General features: G+C 42.8%; 1 protein-coding gene and 1 gene segment (V, D, J or C); one reads left to right on the top strand and one right to left on the bottom strand.

Moving 5' to 3' along the window:
• Positions 1 to 4,812: 4,812 nt before the first annotated feature.
• Positions 4,813 to 8,393, top strand: LOC143005447 (immunoglobulin heavy constant gamma 4-like). The segment is given in 5 exon segments: positions 4,813 to 5,192; positions 5,868 to 5,987; positions 6,220 to 6,567; positions 7,276 to 7,593; positions 7,995 to 8,393. Coding segments are annotated over 5 exon segments (1,443 nt in total).
• Positions 8,394 to 9,481: 1,088 nt separating this feature from the next.
• On the bottom strand, positions 9,482 to 20,509 carry serinc3 (serine incorporator 3). The gene is made up of 10 exons (XM_076156784.1): positions 20,124 to 20,509; positions 16,596 to 16,757; positions 16,099 to 16,292; positions 14,097 to 14,176; positions 13,845 to 13,982; positions 12,850 to 13,019; positions 12,516 to 12,606; positions 11,889 to 12,081; positions 10,892 to 11,116; positions 9,482 to 10,133 (listed from the first exon to the last, which is right to left on the bottom strand). The coding sequence occupies exons 1-10, from the start codon at positions 20,160 to 20,162 to the stop codon at positions 10,004 to 10,006; spliced, it is 1,422 nt and encodes a 473-aa protein (XP_076012899.1). The 5' UTR covers positions 20,163 to 20,509; the 3' UTR covers positions 9,482 to 10,003.
• Positions 20,510 to 20,565: the final 56 nt, after the last annotated feature.

Genomic DNA, 20,565 nt, shown 5'->3' with positions numbered 1-20,565 from the left:
GATTCTCTATGTGCCTCATAACATATAAATCACAGTATACATGAAAGTATATTTAATGACAAGAAGGGCAAATATTTACATTCTCTGCTCTGAGGCCAATATCAAGTCAAAAATTACCAATTTGACCAATTAAAGTTTAATCATTTCAGGTCGTAAAGTGATACTGCAGCCATTTTATAAAATGTCATAATTTTCAGGAGATTGAAGTCCTCGCGGCGCCCTGCATGTATCTACCCTCAGCGTTTGCCCTGCTACTTCCACAGGCTGCGGACTGATGTGAGAAGGCACCCAGTAGCTACTATAGATATTACATTACATTACATTACATTACGATCATTTAGCAGACGCTTTTATCCAAAGCGACTTACAATGTCATGGATCTCTATCCATATGACATATTGAAGTTTTGGGGTCAAAGGTCGTAAGAAAACACTCTCTGAGGCACCATTCACGCGTTTGACTAATCTTATAGCGTCATAGCCGGGAGCTTTTAGAGGCCCATCTCTGGACTTGGAGTGGTGAAACCTTCTGCTTGTGAGCACTATCTTGAGCGTTTGTTGGGTTGTATGTAGCTATGCATTGAGTTACTCCTTGAGGTCCTGAAGAGCTCCTCCGTGTGCTCCTCTACATTATGGACTGGAGGGCACCCAGCTGTATCGCCTGCTGTGATTGATTGGCCTGCCTGTTCTCCCGCAGGCTCGGGTCAGGTGTCGTTCTTTGTCCCCCTACGCCTCAGCGCAGCAGAGAAGAGGCAACGGCAGCTGTTAAATGGGAAGAAGCTCCTGCTTCCCCACAGAGCATCTCGCTGTCAGCCTGCAAAGATGGACGAGAAAAAGAGCTGTCGGTCAGACATACAGCTTATGGTATCACCCAGGCTTCTTCTCATGAGATGGATGACTACGAATCCTTCAAGTTCTTATCACTCCAGCACCCGACATAGATATGTTGATTCAGAAGCAACGTTTCTATAATGCAGATAAAACTTGAACCTTCTTGAATCTTGAATTTGTGATAAAATGTAGATTATAAAAACATTTATATCTATATTAGTTAGGGCTGGGGCGACGCTTCAACAGTGTTGACATCATCAATTACAAAAATATGCCGATTTGCAAAACGTGTGTTGGCAGGTCACTATGATGTAAGATGGCCTCGTCTTGCTAACCAAGCAATATAGCTGTTTTATGGAATCTATTTTTGGCGAGCGGTCACAAAAATGGGGAAGTTTTTCTTTTTTTCTTTATGTAAATATAGAATAAATCTGGTATAGACAAGAGGTAGTGAATGTTCTACAGTTGATGTAGTTTGAAGGTTTTAAGGCATGTAGACATGTTGTTTTGCACATATTGTGGAATCAACCTAGAAACAAAATTTGGACGTGTTGGTGCCTCCTGTGGAAAATGCATTCAGCTTTGTTTAAAGTCAAATATTCAGTTTATTGTGCATTGTATTGAAGTAATGACTCCATGTAATGATTATTATATATTGGACAATCAGCTACAGACTCCAAATGCAAATGCCACATTTGAAATAAACCCTTTACCTTTTATCTGATTAGTTGCAAATCATGATAGAACAACCCAAAGCTGGCTATGGAACAGCTGAGCTGCTAATTGTTCAATTATTTTTGGTCTTCTGAAATTGGGTTGCTCTGTCTGTAATTGGATGTGATTCCTACACTGGTTAGATGATAATACCCTCAAATTAAAGTTTAAAGTCAGCACTTCAAGTTCACATTATCAACATTTGACAACAACATTCTGTCCTGGACAACCAAAACAATAACTTCATCTGTGCATATAACTGTAATTCATAAACATGACCATGATGCAGTTCACTCCACTGTTGATGACCTCTTTCCTCGTCCCTCTTCAGGCCCAGAAGCAGTGCCAGATGATGAATCAGTTGATGAATCTGCCACTATTTCCCTGTTTTGCTTACATCTTATTGAATTCACATGCCAATAAATCTGCTGTTTTAGTACTTGACAGAAAACAGATAAAATGCTGTCTCAGTTCTAAGAAAAACAAGTTTGTGGAAGCAGCTCACTTTTTCCTCTCCAGGTTCACAAAGCGACCATGGAGCTCATCATCACCACATGGACTGCGATCAGCAGGTTATCAAAGTGGTCGAGGGAATCTGCAGACACTGGAAATCCACATTATTGTCCATCAAACCTACTGCAGTAAGAATTCAAAGATGTCACAGTTCACTCGAAGTCCAAACTTCTCTTGGTTTGCAGATCCTCCCTGTAATCCTGATACTCTCCTATCACAGATGTTTGCAGTTGTTCCAACTAATGTTAAATGCTTCCACAAGTTCAAATTGTTTACCAACAATGCTATGAATGCTATAAATGTCATGTCGTGATGTTTAACCCCCAAACTTTGACACACAGCTCACATAAAACCACATCTATTCAGCACACAAATATAAGCGGAGTATTGTTTACACCTTTCTAATGCTTTTTAATAATGATGCAAATAATGCAAAGCAATTTAGAGTTGAAGTGCTGATCATAACATACTGAAACAGAAATACTTCCACGTTTTTTACGACAGCTTGGCAGGAATAGCAGACATTCATACCACCTACAACAGGTTTAATTTCCATAATACAGCTACATTAAATGGTTAGTGTTCATGGTTGTGTGTAGCTGCAAATGCAAAAACTAGACGGCACTGTGTATTCCTTTAATTCAATGTGACTGTACACACAGTTCAACATCGGGTGGGGTGAATGTGTAGCCGCAGCGCCCTCTAACGTTCAGAACTACGCACATCACCCACAGACATTTCACCTGTTAAACTGTGGCTGCGCTCCAAAACTGTGATTTGTGTCACTTGGGTGAAGTAGTCAGTTGGCGTTAAACAACTGAATCAATAAACACACTGTTGGTTAATGTCCTCTACACTTAATGAACTGAAAAATCACCGTCAAACTTTCATTACCGTAATAATCGCACTTAAGTTTTCCTGACTGAAATGTGTGTTTCTTCTACCAAATCATCACGGAAACTGGCACACATTATTCAAACAAAGCGCAAATTAATCATTTGAGTAAAAATAAGAGGCGGACAGGTAAAACATGCACTTGAATTGTTATGCAAGGCGTCGCAAATGTTATCTGGGGTTAAAGTACATGTACAAGTCAAACCTCTGCCTTTCCTGGAGAAAACTATAGAGGCACATTCGCAGAGGGAAATTATATATATATGTACTTTTAAACAAACTAAGATACTGCAAGTCATCTATCAATGGTTCATAAAATAAAGTATATGGAGACCAAGTTGATCTATTCTTATCATCATATTGCTTTGTTTAACTCCGCCTATGCCGCTTCGTAGTCACGCCGGCATAGAGAAACGGAACGCACAAAGTTGTCGCCGCAATTGTTCCAAGCTTGTGTCAAAGGTTACAGTGATAGTGACGTCACATTCCCAATGGAGCGGCACAGACGCGTAAGAACTCTGCTAAAGGTCTTGCTTACTGTCCTGCACTGTGGAGGTAAATCACGATGAAACATCCCGGTGTGTAAGTTTGATCGTGAGCGGTAAAGTAATCCAGATGTGTGTGTGTGTGTGTGTGTGTGTGTGTTCAGGCTCCTCAGGTGAGGGCACCGCCAGCGTGCTGTTGGGCGCAGACGCGACCCTCCGCTGCCTGGCAGATGGACGGGCAGACTTGACGCTGGCGGAGTGGAGCGGCCTCGCCGTGGGGTGGAACGTGCTGGACAGACGCTCGGAGAAGCGCGCCGTGCTCACCTTTGAGGGCGGCACCCCCCATGTGAGCCGACGCGGAGCTGTGGTGGATCCGACGAGGTTCCCGCACCGCGACGCGTCCCTGCGGCTCGCCAACGTCACCGTGGCGGATGAAGGAGTGTACACCTGCAGGATGGTCACACCTGTGGTCTACACGGAGAGCACCACGCTGAAAGTGCTCGGTAATCGCCTCATTCTGTTCACAACATGTGACCGCAGCTTCCTCTTTGAATTTAAATTTTAAACCAACGTTTAAATCCACACGAGGTCAGAGGTTCAGTCAAGCTGGTAGTTGGTGAAATGAATGGAGGTCAAGGTGCGTTATACAAACAAAGGACATTTTAATACATCAGAGGAGAGAAGCTCTAAATTAAACATATTAACATATCAACTTCCTCTTTTAAAATGTTATAACTAATTCCATGCAGCGATTCAAGAGGTTTAACTTTTTAAATATAGTATTCTTCAGTTTACTCTGTGTCAGTGATTGTTTGATGAGTATGTCAATAAGTCATGAAGCGTTTAACAGAGCAATACAATCTGGCAGAAGTAGTTCCATGAAAATGGGAAACGTTGAGATGAGTTTGAGTTTAGCTTCACCTAATGAGGTTCCTCCCAAAGAGGGGCAGAGGTACGTGCAGACCCGAGGTCATCGTGTCTGAAAGAAAGTAAGAAGGGAGTTTGTTACTTAATAGATAAAAGAGAAGAGTGGAAGAGGAGGAGGAGGAGGAGAGATTAGGGAGGTGGAGGAAGAGTTAGGAAGGAGCTATAGTCTGAGACGAGGGATTACCAAGCATGATTAAGGAGTCAGTCAGCTTTGTTGAAGCTCATGTCGAAAAATTCACTCTGTCAAAATTTGTTGGAGCTCAGTTTAGTCAGGCTGAAATATAAAGTGCCGCCTTTGAATAATGACCTTGGTTGGAAAATAATGTCACCGCTCCTGCAGGATCCCCTTAGCGTATTTTAGGAGGTTTCCCCATATAAACCGATGCGAGAATATTTACATGGCAGCAAAATCAAATAATCCAAACAGTTTAAGAGCTTTGCATCTGATTGTGTTTTGACCCAGCATGGTGTCTGATCTCTTGACCTCTCCTCTCAGCTCGGCCCTCCATGTCGCTCCCAGAAAAGGCTGCTGTGATAGAAGGGGAAGAGAAGACGATACAGTGTGACATCGCCAGTTTCTATCCAGAGAAACTGGCGGTGACATGGCAGATCCAAAATGGGTCCCGCATGGTCCACGCCGGCAGGACCCACTTGTCCCGTGTGTGCACAGAAATGGCCGTGTCCAACCCGGATGGCACCTACAGCATTCGCAGTGGAATCACGGTCCATTCGTCGGCGGTGATGGGCGGAGAAATCCAGATCATCTGCCAGATTGAGCACCAGAGCTACAGAGGGCCTTTCAACAGAGCGGTGACACTCACGGTTCAAGGTGAGACTGCATGAACTGGACATATACACTCAGCGGGCACTTTATGAAGTACACAGATGCAGCCTGTAACCACCCAGTATGACTGTATCTGCCCTCATTCATGCCTTCGTCACATCCTGCACTGGATTGAAATCATTTTGAAACATAGAACTTCATTATTCTGATGAAATTAAGTATTTTTATGAACTGTTTACAATTTAAAATTACATAAGCAATAACTGGTTGAGAACTAAGGCAGTGTGTTCCTTGTGTCGAAGCGTGTCACCAAAGGAATGTAGTCTCTGGTCAGCTGTAGGCCATGACGCAGACTTGCAGTTTACAGAACGTTTGAAGGTTTGGCCTACAGTACATAGGAAAACGTGACAGTGAACATCCTCATTGTCATGTTTGTGTGTGCGGTGTGATGTGCTTCATTTTTGTCAGCATGTACAAACATTTTTGAACACCACAATGTGAAGTTAAGTTTGGAGTCATGAAAATGAATTGGTCAAAATCTGTATGAATCCAACAATCAATCCTCTCTGACACAACGTCTTCAAATACTCAATGTACTATATTATTGGATTGTCCTGGTGCATCTAATTAAGAGTAATTTCATCCATTGATGGGTACAAATGTACACTATTTATACACGTGTGTTTATATAACTGATCCCTCTGTCCCTTCTCCCTGTAGCTCCCTCTAAGCCCATTCACAGTGCTGTCACACTGATGGCCGTCACCAGTGTGGTCAGTTTGCTGCTGGTCAGCTCTGTAATCGGAGCCACGTTCTTTCTCTACCGGTATTTCTGCAGAGGTAAGTCTAAGCTCTACTTGTTCTCACAGTGGCCAAGCAGGTTATGTATTCAGCACCTGTTTTGCAGTGTGTTTGAATGCAGACGGCGTCAGCCTACATGAACAGTTATCATTGTAGAAAGTGGCTTAAATAGTCATAACAGCCCACCTGCTGATATCTGAGGCAGGAAAGGTGTGAAAGGGCCAAAGGACTGAATCTGTGTGCTAATACAAGTTCATCTTCCTCTTCACAGCTCCACCAACTATCTCCTACATCATCCAGCCCAGCGTCACATATGCCCAGGTACCAACAGAGCTACAGTGCATCATCAGAGGGGTGCGGCAACGAGAGCTTAAGGTCAAGTGGTTCAAGTTAATAAAGGGCTTGGAGGTTGTACCCGTCTCGTCGGGCCAGTCCCACTCGGATTCACTGCTGCTGGCTGAGGAACTGAGTGACCAAGCCTCCCTCCAGTCTGATGGAAGACACCACACGTCCATCCTTACCGTGTGTCTGACTGTCAGCCAAGACCTGACCACATACCAGTGTGTGGTGCTGTGCAGGGGCAAGAGCACGACGAGAGAGACCAGTGTTCACATAAAGGGCAAGTAGCTGAAATACTGTCTGTTGTGTAGAGAATGATAATGGCACTGATTATGATTTACAGCAATGGTCTCCAACCACTGACCCACAGACCGGTACCAGGCCGTGGATTATTTTGCTCTGGGCCGCACCGAAAGAATAAATTACTTATTTTATTTCCATTTTATCGGATTCTGCAGGGTGTTTTATTTTGAATAATGAACAGATTCTCTTTCTATCACATCCGTCTGTGCCTCTTGACACATAACTGTCTCTGTCACAGCTGTGATGCCCACAGGCTAAAATGAGTCAAAAACAAATGTTTCTGGAGAGCCTCTTTGAAAATAGTAAAAGGCCCAATGATGAGACCACAGATGAGCCTAAGACTGCCAACAAAAAGGCTGCATTTAAAAGAAAAAAACAGGAGAGTTTTTGACGACAGGTGATCCACCTGCTCGCAGCCCCTCTGCATCGTTTTTCTGCCAAATCTATATTCTGGCATTCCTTGTAACACCCTACCCTCTGATCGGATCTGTGGTGCAAAGAAGGTTGGGGACCGCTGGTTTAGAGCCATTGTTGTTGCTGTTGACATGCTTGCTATCAAGGGTTTAATCTATTTGATGTTGATTATGTTTAAAAGTGTCTTTGATGAAGATAATTTATACCTCCAGTTTGTGAGTATGATTCATTAGATAAAACACCTAACTTGAACTTTTATCTTCACCCACAGTTGAGCCGTCTTTCCTCCAGATCACCAGCATCCCTCAGATCCCCAAGGTGGAGAGGCTACTGGTCCTCTGCTGTCGGGTGGAGAACTTCTACCCACTGGACATCCATTTGGAGTGGTCCAGGAATGACGGGGAGGAGGTCCGCACCGTCACACACTTCGGACCTTTCGGCGACCACAGCCACCTCTACAGCGTCTGGAGCAAGATCCAGCTGGTCATGGCCAGAGAGGATGAGAGGACAGTCTATACCTGCCGGGTGTACCACTCCAGTTTCCCCTCACCAGGGTACAAAGATGTCCTGTACCACATCAACACTCATGGTAACAGTCCTGCTATGTCAAAGTACCCACAGTTCAGTAACACATGTTTATGTCAAGGGACAGTGCAGTGACCATACCCTGAGGTTTGGCTCTGTTTTTGAGGGTTATAGCATAAAGCACACAAATCTGGAACATTCACAGCTCTGTATGTAGGTTTTGAGCCCAGTCTAGACCAGGTATCCAGACTTCCAACTTCCATGAATAGACCCTGAAAAATGAGCCTATACCATTTATTATGGTTGTTTCCATTACGGTTTTGTGGATTACTTATTTATCAGCTCACCACAAAAACCAACCCTCTCGGATGATCTCTTGTACTAAGTCACAAAACTAACAAATGTGATTCATAATAGTCTATCAGTCCTATGCAGACTCATGTTTGTGTTTGACTTCTTGAATAGGAACGCCTCCCAGCGTGATGTTCATCGACTGTGAGCCATTGTACCCTCTACTGAATGAAGAGTGCACACTGCACCTTTGCGTCAAAGACTTCTGTCCTGAAGACGTGTCCGTGACTTGGACTAAGGACAGAGAGGCGGTCCTCTCCGGTGTTTTCAACACTCCGCCCAGCCTGAATATCAATGGACTGTACTCCATGTTTAGCTTTCTTAAACTCAAACCTAACCCTGATGACCAGGGCTCCACGTTCAAGTGCCTGGTGGTCCACAGTGCTCAGAGGGAACCTGAGGAGAGGGTCTTCACTCTACCCAATCTGTACCTGACCGACAGTAGCTGAGGGGATCACCGTATAAACTGATGATGGAGCCCTGTCCATTACAAATGACATTTACAGTGTATGGAGCTAGAATGCCTATTATGTTTTATATAAAATGTGATTTCTCCAAGATTGTTAATCAGAAGCATTTTTTTTTAACAAAGCGGGAATTAGTCCTATTACACTCGACTGATTCATTTATGAGATGCAGCACTTTTAAGGAACCATGGCCACTCAAAATTTAAAACATTGTGACATTTTACCTAAAATTGTTGGATGAGGTACAGAAAATAAGAAGAATATAATTCTAGGACCTGTGGTCTGTGGTTCAAAGGCTATTAGTAAAAACGTAGAAGGTAGTCATTACAGCACCATCTACGGTAGTTTATGATCGCTGGATCATGTCAACAATTTCTCTCGGGATAAGTTCTATCTTATCTCATACAGCGTGCAAACCAAGTTTCATGAAAATTGGTCCATAAAGTTTAGTCATCCTGCACGTATCAGACCATCACAGGCGAAAACATAACTTCCTTTGTGGAGGTAAAAGAAATGGGATAAGTGGAGGTACAGCAGGGAGGGGAGAAGTCAAGACGTTGTCATGGAGTTCTAGATGGACATCGCTCAGGTTTTAACACACTTGGATGTCCCGATCCCCTTTGTGGCCTGGAGGAAAATAATGTTGCCACTGTGAGAGGACGTTGAATACTGTCTTCATTTCAGGACATGGGCAGTGTGGAACTCTTTATTTATACTTAAAGGTATAAAAAATAAAATAACTCTGCTACAACTTCCAAAAAAGTTAGTTGACAAGTAAATGAAGTTCCCAAACCACTTGGAACATGTTTGGCTCTCTGATCGCTGCATGTGTGATTCACCATTTCACCCTTATTAATACACAATATACAGGGAAATTAAAAGAAATTTAGGTTTTTATTTTAATTGTCACAATGTTTGAGACCCCTGAGACTTAAGGCTCAGGGCTTCATCAGGGCAGCCGAGTTATTATGACCCTGTGAAGCACCTTGTAGACTTTGACTTTGTGTCTGCAGCACTTCTGATTTGACAAATCTTTTTCAGGGGCTTAATCCATTCAATACAAAGTTTGCCTCAGTTAAGAAAAACTTGTTTATTTCAATGGCACACTAGTCTCAATACAATCTGAATAGAATGACAATTTCACCGGCATAATACCGTCTCTTTATTCTTTCAGATCATTATCAACAGTGAAATAGAAAGTAGCCTAAGAGTGAGCTCATCACATTCAGCTTTATGTAATGTTGCTTACAAGGCATTTTTGTCATTATGGAGTCTTACAGAAACCTGAATATTAATAAACAAACATTTCACGAAATAACTTTGGCATTTTAGTAGAAAATACAACTTAACATACAATTTAAAATATTAAAACCGTCATTCCAAATAATGTTTGGAACTCATTGTTTTAAAATTGCATTCAACAAAAAACACAAAGTTCATGCTGGTCCCAACTGAAACATGTACTTCTGTTAAAAGTACAAAATTGTCCTTTGCTATCCAGTCAGAATTGAATACTAATAAGCAGCCTGCATGACTGAAATGATGCAGGTGCTATGCCTATTAAAACAGACATAATATTATTTACCAAGATAATTTGATAGAAAGCAGGCAATATGCTTAGAAAGAACTGTTTTGTGAAGGAGAAAGTGCAGATGATTAGCTGAAGTCTCGGTTGGTGAGGAACATCGGGGCCACCAGAGTCCAGGCATACAGGAGCAAACACACCCAGCTGGAGACCATCTTCACCCACACCGCCGGCATAGTACTTAGGTTTTCGGTGTAAGGGCTGTCAGGCAAAAGAGGAGGCAGTGTTTAGAGCTGGAATCTGTTTCCGTTGGAAAACTGCAAGCCGTAGAAGGTCATACATTTCTCACCAGTGAGATGAGTGCTGTCTTTTAGCTTTTGTTGGAATATTTTGGTTCACACAGATGTATGAGCGAGGACATGTGGACACTGAACCCACAACAGGAAAAGGAAGAGGTCATCTGCACACAACGCTGCATTTGCCTCTAGGTTTTATTGTCAATTGGAAAAACCACTAAAAACTTTTTCGCTGGTAATAGGTTATTAATCAAAGTTCAAGGTATACTAAATCAACATCTTGTCAGGCAAATAGTTGATGATCAAAACCTTGCTTCAATAAATCTTGTGACAATGTGCTTTTCCTCATTTGCAGGTTTTCTATTTGAAAACCAGACCAGGCAGCAGGTGCACCATTGTATGCAGATGGCCTCTGTCTTTGTGTGGGTTGGGTGTCCATAGCTCCTAGCTCATAATACATCCATGTGAACCAAAATACCAAAACACTCAATGTCATTGGGCAGAAATGTCTTTGGCGGAAAAAAAGTTTTTGGCGGAAAAAGGAATCCGTCAGCATTTCTTTCCATACACCAAACCAAACCGGCAGCTTAAAACGTGTGGAAAGCTTCCTTGTTCCAAACTCTACCTCCTTGGGGAAGATAACTAACCAGGTGCAGTTGTTTGGGGCCAGTTAAGTGGGTGTACAAAACATACATGTAAAGAAACCAAACAAGTGATTCTCACCTGTACCAGTTGGTGAGCGTCATCATGATGTAGAGTGAGGCCAGGAAGAGCAATATGTGGAAGAAAAAGTAGCTGTACTGGACCAAGTCCTGCTCATTGTCCTCTACCCGTCTGGGACCTGTAGTGACCTCTGATGACTCGTGGCTGGCACTCTCAGCCAGGATGATCGAGTCTTTGGAGGCCATTGTCAGCTTGTTGACCTGGCTGGTGCTGGATGAACGAATACTGTGGGAAACAAATGGTATATTAAGATTTTTAAACTAACCGCCACTTCTAACCCTAACAATAAGTTCCTTAGAACAAGAACTATGTAGACAGTGCAAGTATTTTTTTTCCCTTCAGAGCTTTAATCTTAACCCAAAAGCCTGTGGTGGATTCTTTTGGAGACGATTCGGTGTTTAGGCAGACTACAGTCAGAGTCAGAACATCTGCAGATGGAAAGAGTTTTGAAACCCAGACGCAGCTGGTGTCTACCAGATAGGAGGAATCGAACGAAGGTCAGCACATGATACATTATGGGAGCACAGAGATTCATAGCAAAATACAAGATCACATACCAATACAGGGGGGAGTGCAGAATTGCCTCTACAAGTTTATATGGTGAGACGATGTTTTGAGGAGTTTATCTACTACAGACATGCTGACATAAATATGAAAACTGTAACAGTGCTGGTCTGGACCTCTGTTTTATCAGTTTGCCTGCATTAGAATTTTGTATTTGACAGAGATAAATGACACTGCTCGTCAATCTGTGTCACCAAATTGAGTGAAATGTGCCCATATTGACACATGGATGAGACTTTTTGCACAGGTACACAAACTCTACTGTTAGGGTGGTTTCATATTCATATGCTTGAATAGCCTACATGTAATCAGGATTACAGATGGAGTTCTCGTGTCTTAAACAGACTTCTGACCTTTGACGAACTACAGCGTGCAAGATAACACAGCTGATGTTGATGTGATTTTATGTATTGAAAAGAATGATGTGTCCTACCTGGAGTAGAGGATACACAAGACAAATAAGCCAAGTCCCATAACGCTCTGGGCGTCCCACCACTGCAGGTAGGGGACTGTTGGTAGGGCTTCTTCCGTGTCCAAAATTACAACGGCCGTCTGGTTCTCGATCCCCAGAGGAGCCAGCGTGGGATCCGCGAAGATGCTCAGTAGGCTGGGGTTACAGGTCCGGTCTAAGAGAGGAGAAAAATGAAACCTTTGAGACCTTGTGTATAGATAATGTACAGATGATGTCAACTCACTGGCCACTTTATTAGAAATCTCATTTTTTCCAGCATTGGCCCCAATATTACATCATGGTTTGGATATGTAGTAAAGTAAAATGTAATATTTCTGAAAATATTAAGTACAAATTCTCCCTGAACATTTTGGGATCACCAAGAAAAGCTGCCGAATGTGACCAGGGCGAAGAATGTTTGCGCTGCTGAGAACGTTGCCTCAGACACAGGATAGGTGGTCAATGAAGTCAGCATTGAAACTTTCAACTTTCTACCATAGTTTTTGCTAAGAAACAGATTTTAGTGTTACTGATTCTGTCTGTCCTCCTTGAACTAGATATGAGGTATTTCCAGGACTGAGGACACACTGTAGGTCCAAGACTTCTCACCTGGCCCGTTGGTCATGGCAGACCAGGTCAGATACATGGTGTACAAGGTGATGGTAGAGGACTGCAGCAGGCCCGACCGAGGCTGTGACTCCTGGAGGGACACAAAAGATTTATCTAAAGAATGTTTTAAGAGGTTCTTCACTTGTGTGGATTTGGTGTGTTTGTTGCTTCATATTTTACATTCTTCATTCTTATTTTTATGTTGGATACTCTTAAATATTAATATTCAACAAAAAAAGATGAATTAAAATCCACTCAGTGTTAACAGATGAGCACAGCTAATACAGTGAACAGCATATAGTGTTCATATCCCTGCCTGACAGTGCAGCAGTACCTGTACTTTATGCAGCACAGAGATCACTGAGACCCCGATGCAGAGCAGCGTGTTGAAGATGATGAAGAACTTGTTGAGGTTGCACTCCGTAGGCTTGGCATAGAGGTTGAAGAACAGGACAACACCAATAAAGGAGAAGATGTAGTTGAGGGCCGTCGCCACCAGCAGAGCTACGACCAGATTACAGCAAAACATCGTCAACGTCAGTGCATCCATGACATATTTGGCTGTTTCTCCCCTTTCACACAGTGAGGCGGCACCACAGCCTCTTTACCAGCCTGCATGAATAGAGAGGCGTGGACCAGGCTACTAGCGGGGCGGCAGTAGCTCAGTCCATAGGGATTCAGCTTGGGAACCGGAGGGTCGCCGGTTCGAGTCCCGTTTGGACCAAGTAAGTGGACTGGTAGCTGGTGAGTTGCCAGTTTGCCTCCAGGGCACTGCCAAGGTGCCCCTGAGCAAGGCACCGAACCCCCAACTGCTCTATGGGCGCCGTAAATGGCTGTAATGCATGTGTTTGTGTGTGTGTGTGATATGAGGGGGTGCAAGATAAATTTCAATTGTGTGTGTGTTGGAAGTCGCTTTGGATAAAAGCGTCTAGCTAAAATTAAATAAAGTAAATTAAAAATTAATTAAATTAGAAACCACCAGAACCTCACCAATAAAATGGTTTAAAAAACAGAAAACGCAATTTTTATCATGATTTAACACAACACCTCATACGTTTCCCTTTCTGTGCTTTCATGCCAGTGTTTGTATAAATGTGACCTTTACTGGTGAGGTTGTGGTGGTTTTTAGCCCGGTCCAAAGCAGAACAGAGCTCCAGCTCAGTTTACTGCTTTGCCTCTTTGTTGATGTTGTTCAACAGTACAGACAGTAAACAGTATTCCTGTTAATAGTGATTGTTTGTATTTCAGATCGAAGTAGAAGAATATGTGATGATGGGATGTGGTGGAATGTGCAAACACCGGTATTGTATGACCATTTGAATCACTGACCTGCGTACCAGCCTTTGGAGTTTCCCTTCTCCATCTTTTCCCCCCAGGACTCATTCCAGGAGTGGGTGAAGTCCACTAACAGCAGCAGCTGGATCACAATGAAAAAAAAAGCTCCAGAGACGCCAACTACGAACCAAACTGCAGGAGCAAGCACAGTGCCTCGTCTGTCAGGAACACTGAATGTTTTGCTCTGAATCATCAAAAGCTTGCAGGTGGTTTTGAGGAATTGAAAACAAAAATATCAAGTCTTACACCAAGTAAAAGGCCCATCAGGAATGTAAAAGGCACCGGTTGTAACAGCCACGATGGCAGCAATCTTAAAGAACCAAAATCTGGAAATAAAGTTACGATCACTGATTATACACACAGATATATAAAGTCCATAACAAAACTATTACTGTCTATTACTATTATTGTCTACGGACACACACACACACACACACACACACACACACACACACACACACACACACACACACACACACACACACACACACACACACACACACACACACACACACACACACACACACACACACACACACACACACACACACACACACACACACACACACACACACACACACACGGGTGTGTGTCCAGGGAAAAGGTCATCTGAACACTATAATGTAGAACTAAAGCACTGACTAATTTTATGACGCGCAGAAAGACAGACAGACAGAGACACACACAGACAGACAGACAGACACACACACACAGAAAAGGTCATCTGAACACTATAATGTAGAACTTAAGCACCGACAAATTTTATGACACGCAGATTTGGTCACTTTAGTTGTGATTGCATTATTATTATCTAATTTTGTTTCATTTTAAATTTTTTGACCAGAAACAACAGATTTTCACTTCTAGTTATTTTAATTGCAGTTAAAGTTTTTGCATCTCTGTAAGTGAGTGAAGTTGTACCACAGGATGTGAAACTTGGATCTGCGTGTTTGTGTGCAACATATTGAAATTCAGATGAGCTCCCGGAAAGAACCAAAGACCCAAATATGACCACATTGGTTTCAACTGGCTATACTGGTTGACACCTTACAGATGCGCAACAGCTGCTCTTCTATCAAGTATTAGCCTTTGAGTGCAGGCAGACTCTGCACACCAGAATTCACATACTTAACACTACGATTGCTTGACTCATCTTATCAGTTGTAAATCCTAATTTCCAGTGCAGTCTCTCTTTAAGTTAATTTATTTTTGTTAGTTTTACTTTCAGTTTCTCGGTGGGAGTGCAGACACAACAGATGCACCGAAAGCCAAAGGTCTCTCATGTCTGCAGCGTGATGCTTATACACTGCCTTTAAAAGTATTCACCCCCTTGGATGTTTTTCCCTTTTATTGCTTTTATAAATGAAATCATGGTCAACATAACTGGGCTTTTTTGACAAGCATTTACAAAAAACATCTCTTTCATGTCAAAATGTGTTAGAGTGAATTCACCACAGAGTCTCACGGAGATGGAGCGATCAGTTTGTTACAGCGCCGGTTCACTCTGTACCACTACATGCAGAGCAGACAACAATGACCTCTTCTTCAGGCTTGTACCATTTATAGCCCCCACAGAGCTTAACATCTGGTGCCTCTCAACGTCCTTGAGACAACAAGCTCCCACATCCCATGTCAGATTTATACCTTCTAGACTCAAGGGGACCACAGATAAGAACTCTGGAGACCCATATATAAGAGAGAAAAAGGTGAAAATAAGTTTATCCTCAAATTCATCCAAACACGTCTCAGACAGATACATTTCACTTATGTGAACACCTTCAACTTTCCTCGTCAATACCATAAAACCGCCTATAATAAAAGGGAAAATTTGCCGTCAGGTTGCTTGGGGATCAGCTCTTTTTAAGTCCAGCCACACATTCCCGATTAGATTGTGGTCTCGGCTTTGACTCGGCCACTTCAGAACTTTCACATGGTTATCTTTAAACCATTTCTGTGTAGCTAGAAAATAAATGTGCTCCAAAGTTGTAGCTCTCTTGCCGACCGAGTCAGATTGTCCTCCAGGCTTTCACAAAATTTAGCTGGATTAATTTTCCCCTTTGGAGGAATTCGTTTTCACTTTGACATTAAAGAGATGTTCTCTGTAAATTCTTGCTAAAAAAGCCAAATTCTATTGACCATGATTTCATTTATAAAAGCAATAAAAGGGGAAAACATCCAAGGGGGAGAATACTTGTTATAAGCACTGTATGTCTTTGTGTGATCCTGTGATGCTGGAGCTGCTGCTTACCCGTTGTGGATGGCAGCTCGAGGGTCTCTGCTGCTCTTCACTTTAAACGTAATGATGGCGAGTGCCAGAAAGCTCACACTCATCCCAAAGCACACGCGGTAAGCTGCCTTGTAGCCCACGAATATTTCACAGTTTACATCAGCTCGCAGGTCGGGGATGGAGAAGTTGGCACCGTCCACACAGAAACCCGGGATCTGCAGAAAAAAGAAGAAGAAATAAAGCTGTCGTACGACGTCAACAAAGCACAACGGCAGACGAGCGACACCAGCAGAGAAAATATCAAAAAGGGCTCATAAGAGAGTCTAGAATAAAACAGGAACCAGTCTTTGGAAAAATAGGGCATGATAATAATAAAAGTTATGCATGTAAAAATTATTTTAGCTCACATTCTGATTGCTCAACTAGAGGGGCTATAAACGGTTAATTAGCTGAGGCCCATTATGACTGTGGACCAATGAGAAGCCTTCTTCCTTCAGCTCTAATCTACGCCCTCATACCCGTTTGAGCTGCTGGTCCACACCAGGCGACAGCATGATGCAGGAGACGATGGTGCCCAGCAGCAGGATGGAGGCGTAGATGATCCTGGTCACTGTGGAGTTCCTGCTGTGTGGGCAGCAGCTGCACAGCAGACAGGTGGCGCCGCTGCACAGACACGGAACCTGCAAGACGGAACAGAGAGCAGAGATATTCATCATATTTTCAGTAACTATTTCAACACTTCTGTGATGTTTCTGTACTATAATAAGCAAATCAACTTTGAACTATGTGACAACAATGGCATCATAAATGCAAGTGTGGACTGTGATAACAGAGAACAACTTGATGAACTTTGTGCTTTACTATTAAAATATGGAACTGCCTCTACTGCAGTCGGTTCAACCGTCATGATGCCAAGAGGTTTGGTATCATCAACATGATAAAAACATTTAAATTCAATCAATGCAGCAATGTGACAGAGCAGGAGGCTCGGGAAACATTCCCACGTCCTGCTTTGGATTAGCAGCGGCAGCCGAACTGAATGGATTTTCCCTCGTGAAGATTGTGACTCTGATACGAGAGTGCAGACTGCCGAATCATCAGAGAGTCATCTGCCAAACAGATCATCTGACCATCATTAACCACGCTTAGGAATGCTGTAGAAACTAAATGCATGAAGGAATCTGATAATAAGCTTCCTATCTGCCTTTTTTTGTTCCTTCCTTCCTTCTTTCCCTCCTTTCTTGCTTCCTTCCATCCTTCCTCTGATGCTTTACAGATAGACGTGCTGCTTTTCCACCTAAAGGGTTCTGGTATCTTCTCTGCTCAGTATCTGTGGAACCAAGGTGCCATTATGTGAACTGGCCTGCACCTCCAACAATTTATTGAGGCATCATTGCCGCAATAAATATCACTCACTATAAAACAATATCGCCATGGTTTTCTTTCCAGGTTAGACTATTCCCTAGTTCTTGCTGGAAACTTATTTATTTTTGTTGGAAACACTCAGAAGGATTTAAAATGAGGTTTGACGCGACTCTGGAATGCAAGTTTTCCTCACTTAAATGTTTGGAGTAACAGAGGCCAAGGAAGCATAAGTAATGTTTTAGATTCACAATAGAATCCTTAACGATCAGCACTGCTGGTAGACAGAAGTGATGTAGGAGCCGCGACTAGAAAACTGATGCTCTCGCACTAGCTATAGGTCAAATGTAGATTGGAGGCCAAATGTTGGAAATGACCCACAGAGCGTCTTACAAGGAAGAGTCTGAGCAGGAACAGGAAGCCACCAAGGGTCAGGATGATGACTGAGCTCTTTCTATATTAAAACAACAGTTTGATCTAACAGCAGCAATGGTGAAACTGCCTACTTCTTGATTTTAGGGCAACAAACACAGTGGTGAACTGGTTTTTTGATTCTCTGGCCTGATTACTAAAGGTGACAGCTGCTGGTGCTCAGTCCCTGTCTGAGGAATCACCTTCATTATTATTGATCCGTAATGGATGTGAGAATGTCCGAGACACAAGCAGCCAGGTAAAAGCTCCTCTAAACTGGTGAAATCTATTCTCTAAAACCATCTAATGTGAAACTGTAGGACTAAACAGAGGGGGATTCCTTACTTCAGTTGTGTCAGAACAGGATGAGTTTTAGTTTTGTTTCCATGAAAAAACAACCAGCGCAGCTCAAACAGAATGTGTTCCAACTTAACTGCACTGCAGCTTTATGCAACCAACATTGACAAAGAGATAACGTGGCCCAAAAGATTATCAACAAGTTAATGCTCCAGCCAGTCAGCTTAGCGAGAGCACGGAGGAGGCAACACTGCAGTTATGTGTGCCACATAACAACACGCAGGCCACGCTTGGCCTTATCTACTCAGCCTTACCTGCCCCTGCCCCTGAATGCACCACGACTGTTTGTTTCTCATAGACTGAAAAGGAGAGGTGCCAAATTAGCTGAGTAATCGATTGATCAGTGCACACTAAAATGATAATCACTACAAAAAACAGCTTGTTCTTCATTTCTTATAATTAACAAACACCTAGAATAAAGGAGGAAATGATAGATTACTGTGTGGTGAAGAAGGGGAAAGCACTGTAAATGTATTTGTACTGCCTAGCAACTCTCAAGACGTTGCTCACATCATAAAAAAGGTTCAAGGTTCAACATCAGATTCAATCCCCAACCCTTTTTACAGCATCCTGTTTAATGCTGGTCCATATACATGCTCTTGTTGCTCCCACACAGTCTGCCTCAGAATGTTACACATGCTGCTGTGGCCCCACAATAAGCCATTAAAGCAGAGCTAATCCATTTAATCACATGTGAGCAATGACCAAATTATGATGAACACATTAATGCCCCATGCCAAACAACCTACTGCAGTCAGTTACATATTATGCAGCAGGGCATTTAAAGGTTAAACCAGCAATATAAATCAAACTGAAACTGGGTGAAACAAGAGTTGTGTTGGGAGTGATATCTGATAGATATCTGCTCGAATGTACATAAACAGTGTAGGTCATCTCTTCTTCATATACAGTACAGCCTCTCCATAACCAAACACCAGTTCGACCACAGCCAATACCTGAATATGACATGTTTTATATACAAAACTACTATATTGTTGGGGTCAAGTTTAACCCATCAAACCATCTTTTGATTCTTTGATGTTTTGTCTATATTTTATGTAACTTTCTGGAATTGTTCTCTGATTTTACTGCTGTAAAATATCGAAAAGAGTCAAAAACCAATTTGGCCCAAACTGTATCAGGGTTAAACATGATAAATAATAAGACAATATGAACTATATTCTGGTATCTGTGTGTGTGTGTGTGTGTGTGTGTGTGGTCAGTGTTGAGTCTACTGTACACTTTGATAATGGTTGATCTCCTCCATTAACAATTTGTTTTCTGTAGATCATGCTTGTTCTTGTGAAACTATGTAAGACAACTGTATCCCATTCTATATGGAGCCCTAAATTTGACTCAGAGGTTCTCCTACACATTCCACAGAAAACACATACTATAGAACTTTTAGACACGACAAAAGCCATTAATTTATTGTGGTTAGACGTTTTGATTTAGAATCCGGTAAAGAGACTCGTTATGACGACATGCTTGTCCTCGGTTAGAACGCCCTGGCCCATGCATCAAACAGTTCAAGTATTTAAGGGTTGATGACACACGATCAGAACGGGTTTAACGGATTCTTTACACGACGCTTATATTATGATTACGATTATATTTTCAGATAAAAGCTAATCGATTGGCGACATTTTGGCAGCCTCAGGAAAATTAACAAATAAAACATAAAGTGAACCGAGCAAGGTCGACATGACACGTAGCGTTTAGAATCCTTCGTGAGAGATAATTGTGGGAATTTGATCGGATTGAGTCCTGGAACGCATCACCTTCCCACAGGTGAGCGGTGGATTACAAACTTGTTGCTGATTTATCGTGACGCCGCTTTTTCCCGAATCTTCCTTTATCGAATCAAAACATCGACATTAAACACACACAACGCACACGTGTTGACTCCAACTTACCCAGCTAGCGAGGGAGAAAGCTCCCAGAACAGCCCCCATGACCGCCCGCTGTCCGTCCCGGAGCTCACTGTCTCCAAACCGGTTTGCTTCTTCTTCCCGGTACCTCTGCTCGGTTCCTCCAGGCTGGACACTCAAAGCGAAAATCACGCACAATTAAACGTTTCGTCTTTGGTAAGTAAGTTAGTGCGGCGTAGAAGTCTGCGCCTCTCTCTGCATTATGTCCTCACAGCTTGTATCCCCCTGTGTGGCACAGTTGTAATTGGTTTCAACGCGCCTGTGAGCGCCTTGTGTTGAGTGACGTCACTGCAATCTCGAACTGTTGTGAGTGTGGCCGGAAAGGTGTGCAGGCTCCGACTACACCGCGTTGTGTGCTGGTGCACGATCACACGCGAGACACTGACACACGGTGTTTTCAATTAGGAGACAGCAAAACGTAATCCGG

This window comes from Genypterus blacodes, unplaced genomic scaffold, assembly GCF_046128005.1.
Source record: "Genypterus blacodes isolate CSIRO-AG114 ecotype Tasmania unplaced genomic scaffold, CSIRO-AGI_Gbla_v1 ptg000070l_1, whole genome shotgun sequence".
NCBI lineage: Eukaryota > Metazoa > Chordata > Actinopteri > Ophidiiformes > Ophidiidae > Genypterus > Genypterus blacodes.
This window is presented reverse-complemented; position numbering and strand designations above follow the sequence as displayed.